Source organism: Oncorhynchus gorbuscha, unplaced genomic scaffold (genome assembly GCF_021184085.1).
Source record: "Oncorhynchus gorbuscha isolate QuinsamMale2020 ecotype Even-year unplaced genomic scaffold, OgorEven_v1.0 Un_scaffold_141:::fragment_3, whole genome shotgun sequence".
NCBI lineage: Eukaryota > Metazoa > Chordata > Actinopteri > Salmoniformes > Salmonidae > Oncorhynchus > Oncorhynchus gorbuscha.
In genome coordinates this window covers 610,001-620,000 of record NW_025744684.1, presented here as the reverse complement: position 1 = coordinate 620,000, position 10,000 = coordinate 610,001, and the positions used below count along the sequence as shown (strand labels likewise).

At 46.5% G+C, this 10,000-nt stretch overlaps 2 protein-coding genes across 3 annotated transcripts in view; one reads left to right on the top strand and one right to left on the bottom strand.

Annotated features, from left to right (window-relative positions):
• Positions 1 to 10,000, top strand: part of LOC124017002 (disintegrin and metalloproteinase domain-containing protein 22-like) — a 116,970-nt gene that overhangs the window by 79,518 nt on the left and 27,452 nt on the right. The window contains exons 8-10 of the mRNA XM_046332334.1: positions 852 to 932; positions 8,513 to 8,593; positions 8,909 to 9,042. Of these exons, the coding sequence (XP_046188290.1) occupies positions 852 to 932; positions 8,513 to 8,593; positions 8,909 to 9,042 (296 nt within the window). The remainder of the gene's footprint in view (positions 1 to 851; positions 933 to 8,512; positions 8,594 to 8,908; positions 9,043 to 10,000) is intronic.
• Positions 6,350 to 10,000, bottom strand: part of LOC124017059 (claudin-12-like) — a 3,807-nt gene continuing 156 nt past the window's right edge. Inside the window, exons 1-3 of one of the 2 annotated variants that reach the window (XM_046332436.1) lie at positions 9,992 to 10,000; positions 8,809 to 9,066; positions 6,350 to 8,645 (exon numbers count right to left, since the gene is read on the bottom strand). The exon at positions 9,992 to 10,000 is cut by the window's right edge and continues 156 nt beyond it. In XM_046332436.1, coding sequence (XP_046188392.1) covers positions 7,839 to 8,645; positions 8,809 to 9,027 — 1,026 coding nt within the window. In that variant the 5' untranslated portion in view covers positions 9,028 to 9,066; positions 9,992 to 10,000 and the 3' untranslated portion in view covers positions 6,350 to 7,838. The remainder of the gene's footprint in view (positions 8,646 to 8,808; positions 9,067 to 9,991) is intronic. The other variant, XM_046332437.1, reaches the window with a different exon arrangement.

Sequence of the window (10,000 nt, the reverse complement as noted above, 5' to 3'; positions counted from 1 at the left end):
AGCCAAAAGTAACCAGAAGCAGGGAGCCAGCCAGTAGGAAGGCAGCCAAGAGGAGCTAGAACCAGGGAACCAGGCAGCAGGAAGGCAGCCAAGAGGAACCAGAACCATGGAGCCAGGCAGCAGGAAGGGAGCCAAGAGGAACCAGAACCATGGAGCCAGGCAGCAGGAAGGGAGCCAAGAGGAACCAGGCAGCAGGAAGGGAGCCAAGAGGCTGACTAACATGGCTCTCTGTGGGCAGGATGTTGGGACTGGGATTCTGGGATCGGTTCTCTGCAAGATGCGGCTGAAAAATCTGTGTGTGTGTGTGTGTGTGTGTGTGTGTGTGTGTGTGTGTGTGTGTGTGTGTGTGTGTGTGTGTGTGTGTGTGTGTGTGTGTGTGTGTGTGTGTGTGTGTGTTTGTGTGTGTGTAGGAGGGAGTTTATGCTGAGCTGTCTTTGTACAGAACACCATATGTCTGTGTTGTGCCACCCCCTGCCCTGCCCCCACCTGCACCTCCCTGCACTGCCTGTCTCAATAATAGATGGATGTTATTATAGGGAATGTGAATTAAAGCTTCCATGTTTGGGCACTCCTCTCCTTTGCATAGAAATATGATTAACAGAATGTTTAGACATGGTTGTTTCTCCCTTGTGATACTTCATGGGTGCACCGTAATGGTGTCTGTCTGGATTGTGTACATATTTGGGCTGTTAGTACTCAGAGCACATAGAAAGGTTGTGGTGATCAGCATCACAGAATGTAACATTCCAAAAACAGCCCTTCCTCGATGGTGGATTGGCTGGCTTACAAAGAACCAGTCATCTCAATGGGGATACTCAGTGGATTCCCTCTCTGTACCCATGACTTTCCAGACTACCCAGTCCCTCAGGCTGTGCTGGGGCCAGGGCTGGTTGGGGAGGTGTGGGGGATGGCGCTGGATGGAGATGTGGAGGGTGTGAAGACGGGGGGGGGAAGCTGATAGCTTATGAATGTGCAGGCTTGGAGGGTAGTGGTGGTGAGGGGGGTTGAGGACTAGGGGGAACCTTTGTGGCCTTTATCCAACCCCCTTCATGCACTCTAATGCAACACAAACACACACAGGGCAAATCCTTGGAACTCCTAAGCCCGAATGAAAGGGGTGCTGCCCCCCCACCCCCCACTCTATATCAACCCAGGCCACGCCCTGTTCTTTTGTCCAAGGACATCTGAGCCCATCTGTGTGAGACCCTAATCCTACTCACGACACACACCCCGTGGCTGTCTGTGTATGTGTATGTGTGTGTTTGTAGGCAGTTGTCCCCCCAAACTGCTATCCTACCTTACCAAAAAGGGATTCATCAGGAAACAAAGACAATTGGACAAGAGAATCTCATTTGAGATTACTGTTTCTTAACAAAGTCCAAACATTAACCAGCATATTCATGTGTACAAAACATTATTCTACATAGCTCACATATTCTGAAATGAAACCGCATATTAATACACTGCTCAAAAAAATAAAGGGAACACTAAAATAACATCCTAGATCTGAATGAATGAAATATTCTTATTAAGTACTTTTTTCTTTACATAGTTGAATGTGCTGACAACAAAATCATACAAAACTATCAATGGAAATCAAATGTAATGTCCTTAAAACAAGTCAAAATGAGGCTCAGTAGCGTGTGTGGCCTCCACGTGCCTGTATGACCTCCCTACAACGCCTGGGCATGCTCCTGATGAGGTGGCGGATGGTCTCCTGAGGGATCTCCTCCCAGACCTGGACTAAAGCATCCACCAACTCCTGGACAGTCTGTGGTGCAACGTGGCGTTGGTGGATGGAGCGAGACATAATGTCCCAGATGTGCTCAATTGGATTCAGGTCTGGGGAACGGGCGGGCCAGTCCCATAGCATCAATGCCTTCCTCTTGCAGGAACTGCTGACACACTCCAGCCACATGAGGTCTAGCATTGTCTTGCATTAGGAGGAACCCAGGGCCAACCGCACCAGCATATGGTCTCACAAGGGGTCTGAGGATCTCATCTCGGTACCTAATGGCAGTCAGGCTACCTCTGGCGAGCACATGGAGGGCTGTGCGGCCCCCCTAAGAAATGCCACCCCACACCATGACTGATCCACCGCCAAACCGGTCATGCTGGAGGATGTTGCATGCAGCAGAACGTTCTCCACGGCGTCTCCAGACTCTGTCACGTCTGTCACATGTGCTCAGTGTGAACCTGCTTTCATCTGTGAAGAGCACAGGGCGCCAGTGGCGAATTTGCCAATCTTTGGTATTCTCTGGAAAATGCAAAACGTCCTGCACGATGTTGGGCTGTAAGCACAACCCCCACCTGTGGACGTCGGGCCCTCATACCACCCTCATTGAGTCTGTTTCTGACCGTTTGAGCAGACACATGCACATTTGTGGCCTGCTTGAGGTCATTTTGCAGGGCTCTGGCAGTGCTCCTACTGCTCCTCCTTGCACAAAGGCGGAGGTAGCGGTCCTGCTGCTGGGTTGTTGCCCTCCTACGGCCTCCTCCACGTCTCCTGATGTACTGGCCTGTCTCCTGGTAGCGCCTCCATGCTCTGGACACTACGCTGACAGACACAGCAAACCTTCTTGCCACAGCTCGCATTGATGTGCCATGCTGGATGAGCTGCACTACCTGAGCCACTTGTGTGGGTTGTAGACTCTGTCTCATGCTACCACTAGAGTGAAAGCACCGCCAGCATTCAAAAGTGACCAAAACATCAGCCAGGAAGCATAGGAACTGAGAAGTGGTCTGTGGTCACCGCCTGCAGAACCACTCCTTTATTGGGGATGTCTTGCTAATTGCCTATAATTTCCACCTGTTGTCTATTCCATGTGCACAACAGCATGTGAAATGTATTGTCAATCAGTGTTGCTTCCTAAGTGGACTGTTTGATTTCACAGAAGTGTGATTGACTTGGAGTTACATTGTGTTGTTTAAGTGTTCCCTTTATTTTTTTGAGCAGTGTATTTACACATGTATCATGAAACAGAATAATAAAGAACAGACATGATACAGATTAATCTGTCAGTTCTGTTCTGAATAGAAATCTAGCATCACATTGACATGAACTGCAGCATTTAGGTTTGCGATCCACCACTAATCACATTGGCAACATGAAAGAGTGAGATTAAACAGAGTACTGGTTGGTGTGAAGATTGTCTGTGGTGGGATGATGAGAGATGGTGTCTGTCCTTAGGGGGGTTTGTGACACACATCAAAGACTGTAACACAATGGAGAGAGCTCACTCATCGAAGACTGTATATGATGATAGAGTTCGCTCACTGCCTGGTTGTTTCTGCCTGCACTGATGTGGAGGAAGCTGTTCTCTATGGACAAAGGCAGAGTTAGTTTAGGCCTCCCTGCGTGTGAGTGCTCCCAAGAGGTCTGGACCTTTATGGCAGACCTTCAGAGCATGGTTGCTGGTTCAAGCCCATTTAAATAGTACTGGTGTAGTTTGTTCATACTGTGTTCTATTCAGGCCCAGTCCCTAAAGGAAACACCATGTTATCAGTGGCAGGAAGTAACTCCCTCAGGTTGGAAGAAACCTACTCTCAACTCGTCATTGTCTTTGCTACCAGAATGTGAACTATAGTCTTGTCTCTGCTCTTCATGCTGCTTCAGTCCATACCAGAACAATATGTCTGTCTTGGTTCAGAAGAGTGTAGCCAGGGTTACCAGAACAATATGTCTGTCTTGGTTCAGAAGAGTGTAGCCAGGGTTACCAGAACAATATGTCTGTCTTGGTTCAGAGTGTAGTCAGGGTTACCAGAACAATATGTCTGTCTTGGTTCAGAGTGTAGCCAGGGTAACCAGAACAATATTTCTGTCTTGGTTCAGAGTGTAGTCAGGGTTACCAGAACAATATGTCTGTCTTGGTTCAGAGTGTAGCCAGGGTTACCAGAACAATATGTCTGTCTTGGTTCAGAAGAGTGTAGCCAGGGTTACCAGAACAATATGTCTGTCTTGGTTCAGAGTGTAGTCAGGGTTACCAGAACAATATGTCTGTCTTGGTTCAGAGTGTAGCCAGGGTTACCAGAACAATATGTTTGTCTTGGTTCAGAGTGTAGTCAGGGTTACCAGAACAATATGTCTGTCTTGGTTCAGAGTGTAGCCAGGGTTACCAGAACAATATGTCTGTCTTGGTTCAGAGTGTAGTCAGGGTTACCAGAACAATATGTCTGTCTTGGTTCAGAGTGTAGTCAGGGTTACCAGAACAATATGTCTGTCTTGGTTCAGAGTGTAGTCAGGGTTACCAGAACAATATGTCTGTCTTGGTTCAGAGTGTAGTCAGGGTTACCAGAACAATATGTCTGTCTTGGTTCAGAGTGTAGTCAGGGTTACCAGAACAATATGTCTGTCTTGGTTCAGAGTGTAGTCAGGGTTACCAGAACAATATGTCTGTCTTGGTTCAGAGTGTAGTCAGGGTTACCAGAACAATATGTCTGTCTTGGTTCAGAGTGTAGTCAGGGTTACCAGAACAATATGTCTGTCTTGGTTCAGAGTGTAGTCAGGGTTACCAGAACAATATGTCTGTCTTGGTTCAGAGTGTAGCCAGGGTTACCAGAACAATATGTCTGTCTTGGTTCAGAGTGTAGCCAGGGTTACCAGAACAATATGTTTGTCTTGGTTCAGAGTGTAGTCAGGGTTACCAGAACAATATGTCTGTCTTGGTTCAGAGTGTAGCCAGGGTTACCAGAACAATATGTCTGTCTTGGTTCAGAGTGTAGTCAGGGTTACCAGAACAATATGTCTGTCTTGGTTCAGAGTGTAGTCAGGGTTACCAGAACAATATGTCTGTCTTGGTTCAGAGTGTAGTCAGGGTTACCAGAACAATATGTCTGTCTTGGTTCAGAGTGTAGTCAGGGTTACCAGAACAATATGTCTGTCTTGGTTCAGAGTGTAGTCAGGGTTACCAGAACAATATGTCTGTCTTGGTTCAGAGTGTAGCCAGGGTAACCAGAACAATATTTCTGTCTTGGTTCAGAGTGTAGTCAGGGTTACCAGAACAATATTTCTGTCTTGGTTCAGAGTGTAGTCAGGGTTACCAGAACAATATGTCTGTCTTGGTGCAGAGTGTAGCGTAGCCAGGGTAACCAGAACAATATTTCTGTCTTGGTTCAGAGTGTAGCCAGGGTTATCAGAACCATATGTCTGTCTTGGTTCAGTGTAGCCAGGGTAACCAGAACAATATGTCTGTCTTGGTTCAGAGTGTAGCCAGGGTTATCAGAACAATATGTCTGTCTTGGTTCAGAGTGTAGCCAGGGTTACCAGAACAATATGTCTGTCTTGGTTCAGAGTGTAGTCAGGGTAACCAGAACAATATGTCTGTCTTGGTTCAGAGTGTAGTCAGGGTTACCAGAACAATATGTCTGTCTTGGTTCAGAGTGTAGTCAGGGTAACCAGAACAATATGTCTGTCTTGGTTCAGAGTGTAGCCATGGAACAGTTCTTAGTGGACCTTACAGTGTCAAAAATCCTTTGGTCTCCTCAGCCTTCGGTGACAGCTAGCCTCTCAGCGGGTTGCTAACGCTCGCGGTCCACTCTGTCTGTCACTCCAATGTGACAGCGGACTTCCTGGGGTCAGACAAGGCTCTGCGTGTGTGTCTCAGTCAGTATGTTGTCATCACCATCTCTGAATCAAACAATAATAATAAACTGACCTGGTGAGAAAAAAATTAAATTAAAAAGTGCTCTCAGGTTTTTCTAGGCCCTATATTTCCATGTACTGTGTCACTATGTGTCACTGACTGTGTAAATAGGATGGGCCAGCAACCAACACTGCTCCCTGGAATATGTACGAATCATAGCCTATTAGCCCGTAAAGGATTTTTTAAATAAATGCTTTAAAATGCACTTTCTTTTCCTGAAGGCCACAAAATGTCTCATTTCCATCCGTCTTTCAATTAGCAACTCATTGGGCGAGTTACAGGGACCTATCCAGCCCTACTTATCAGTGCAGATCAAGACGAGGATACTGTTGGTGAACAGAACTTACAGCCCATTAATAACTACTCTGACTGATCAATAAAGTGCCAAAGTGGAGCAATAACCAGCTGACACGGCACTAACCCTGAGGACCGGAAACAACCCATTACCCTGCTGCTTGTAATCCAATCTGCCTGCCAGATAAACCCAGCTCCATCTCAACCAGCCCTCTCTCTCAGGTTCACCCAGTTCAAATCACAGCACGCCAGGCGAGCCGGCTAAATGACTCCAACTAATACATTCACTCAGATTCACTGCAAACAGGTAACTCATTTTAGTGTGGCCTTTCTCTGGCCCTGTTAATCATGTTAAGTACTTAGTAATGGTAAATACTTCTGATGGTACTGTGACACCAGTATTAGTCATCGTCGGCCGTGGTGAGGAACACAGTTTAATTAGATACACTTTCTATTGAGAAAAGGGTCTGGTGAACAAAGACATTTTCCATAGAGATAAGAACATTAGACTGTACATGCAGTACTGCAACAGAGAGAGCATGTCGGATATGTTACGGCTGATACAAAGGGTATTTAAGATGGAAGTCAACACACGATTTAGAGGACAGTTTGTGTTTAGTGTTTAGTGATAGAATGCAACATAAATCACAGAATCCTTTCTCTAGATTGTAGATTCATAAGAGGCCCAGTGCATTCAGTCAGTGTTCTACCATTTTAGAACCAGCACAGCCAATGGAATGTGATGTTACAGTGTAGTGAACCCCCCCCCCCCTTCATGTGAAATCAATGACAGTTTAACTTTTTATTTAGCTAGGCAAGTCAGTTAAGAACACATTCTTATTTACAATGACGGCCTACCCCAGACAATGCTGGGCCAATTGTGCACCGCCCTATGGGACTCCCAATCATGGATACAGCCTGGAATCGAACCAGGGTCTGTAGTGACACCTCTAGCACGGAGATGCTGCGCCACTCAGGAGCCCAGTAGTGGATGAATGAAGTGGAAACAAGAGTAGCTCTACGTTTGCTTACACAGCTCAGTGTAGACATACAATTTGACAAAAAGGACAGGCGACAGATGGCAGTGTTCCAGAGCTAAAATAAGATGTTCATTTTGACGTTCCTTTGGTCTGAGTAGCAGACAGAGCCACAGAGGAGCAGTATGTGTTCTGGTTCAATCATACCTCCCAGGCACCTTAACAAAGGAGACAGGTCAACAACCACCTTCATGATATGTGCTGATGTAAAAAGGGCTTTATACATTTGATTGATATTCAGTGGCATATGTGAATTAGATACAAAATTATCTAATTTATGTGTACATATAAAAAGTCATGGCCTCAGAGCCACTGCTGTACTGTTGATGGGTAAAGAGAATGAGTCATTAGGACATTCCCATGTCATAGCATATTATATTTACATTTCTTCACATACCAACAATATGAACAACACACATTAAAAAAACACAACAAAGACATCACAGTCAGTTAGTGTCACTCCCTTTTACCTCACTACATCAGGTTACCTCACAGTTAGAGTACAGTTTAGTTCATTTTGAAATATTAGTGAACAATATACAGTGTAGAACTGCTATGAGGTTTCAAGCAGATTTACATTAAGAAGAGATGTACAAATCGGTGTGATTAGAAAATATTGTTTTCAATCAAAATATAACAGTGAATTCAGACTTCATTATGGGGCATCTCTGGTGTCCTTTCACCAGATGTGGAGCCTGCATACTAAACTGTGTCTAACAGTGCAGTGCTTGGTTGAGTGACACACAGTTGTATTTCTAGTGCAGACTGACCAACAGTCATATCCTTCACTGACAGTACACACCCTTTACAGGAGACAGGACAGCTAAATGGAACCAGGACTCAGTGTTCTTGCAGCAGCCCTCCCTCAGAGGCCTTGTGTTAGAACAGGGATGTCTATCTCTATGCCAGACATGCGTGAGCGTGTGGAGTAGCGGTGGCCTATGTAGCTGGGGGCGTAGCCCACCTGAGAGGGTGCATAACTCTGGGACGGGGCATAGCTGTAAGCCTGGTTCTGACCCACCTCTGACCCATACCCATCCGGGGCTGACATCTGGGACATATAGACCTGCTGAGGCTGCTGGGCCAGTGGGGCTACACTCTGAGGGTAGCCCTGGGAGGGAGCATAGGGCTGGGCATCCATCACAGTGGGGACGTACCCCTGTGGAGGGAAGGTCTGAGGGGGTCCGTAGACAGGGGAAGGGGGGTAGCCGTTGGCTGTGAGGGGCTGGGTGGAGAGGGAGTTAGGGAGTGTGGGGAGAGGCAGCCAGAAGGGAGAGGGTAGCTTCTTACACATGCAGTACCACATGAACATCAGCAGGGCGGCGAGCATGAGGCCGCCGGAACAGCCGATGGCCACGTAGACCGCGAATCCGTCTGAGAAGATGCGGTCGTACCTGATGTTCATCTCTTTGGTCCGGAACAGGAACCACACGGAAGGCGCCAGGGCGATAGCACCACCCAGGAACAGGAACATACCGGCCACTAGGTGGCAGCCTGCGCTGTTGACCAAACAGCGGGTATTCTTGATGTCTGTCTCAGCCTTATCAGAGCAGCAGCATGTCTTAGACATGCCTGCCATACACAGCACCAGGGCCAGGGAGCCAAACAGTAGCCCAGTCGGTAGGCAGAACTGGAGCAGTCTCAGGTCCAACTGGTCCACTTTAGAATACCACTGTGGGGAGAAGGAATAAATGAGAAATGATTTATGCAAATCTCAAATGACAACCTGTTTCCTGTATAGTGCACTACTTTAGAGCCCTATGTGGCAGTGCACCATATGGGGGGAATATGGGATGCTGTATGTCCTTATGATTGTGCGATCATCAGACCTGTACCTCTGAGTCGTAGTAGTAGCAGCCAGAGTAGCCATCTTGTTTCACACACTTGGCCCACAGGCCATCATAGACACTGATGTTCTTAGCGTTTTTGTTGAAGGTGACAAGCCGTGTCACTCGCCACTGTGGGATCAGCGCCGCCACAGCGATGCCGCCAACAGAGATGAAGGCGATGATGAAGGAGAAGGCATTGGTGGCGTGGATGTCCCGGCACGACATTGCCGCAGACAGGAGGTGATGTCAACAGGACTTCCTGTTCTTTTGGATAGAGAGAGGGAGCTCAGTACTCAGTCAGATGAACTGATCATCTGATCATTTAGAGGCCTGTTTAGCTCTGATTATAAATAGAGGTGACATAGCATTCCCTATTCTGCATGGCAGGAAGACCTTTCTGCTTGACAACAATCCACAGCATTACACTGTACTCTTAAACAGCAAAGTTTACACCACTGAGGGAGGTGACCCAGCTACAGGCAAACCCCTTATATGTTCCTATTCACTAACACAGTTGACAGAGAACCTGCATGTGACTGAAAACAATGCTCTCACTTCATTGTAACTCAGACACTTACAAACTAAGCCTATTAGGCAAGTACTGTAGTACTGCTCCACAACAGGGGCTGTCCAGAAAAACAATGGACAATAGACTGGACTACCCTTCACTACCGTTGACAATGGTTGTTGCGCCGTAATGCTTTTCAATGCAGTAAACTCAATTGTCTCAAAGTAGAACCAGTTATTTACCAATGTGTAACAGGCTCACTATGATTACAGCGCTGGAATATAACGTTAATTTACTGTGTGGATGTTCTACGGAGCAGACTAGCATAACATGACAGACACGTAAAAAGAATTCAGTAGTGAATGTGTGTAGTCAGTGCGCAGCTAGCTAATTAGCTAGTTAGCCTACTAACCTACTTTAGTTATTCTCCCCGTATGCTTGTGAAGTTGTGGATATGTAATTTAGCTGTGATATCTTCTACATGCAGTTGTTCAAACAATGTTGATACAAGTTAGCAATCATTTACCAGCTGACTAGCTAGCTAATAAGTTAGCATCAGCTAACGTTAACTACAAACCTGTTGCGCCCTGGATTGTCGAAAAGATGGGACTAGCTAGCTAAACGCAAGAGCTCACAGAAGCTCAACTGACTCTATGAAAAAAGAGAGGTCGAACTTCATACCTTTGATTT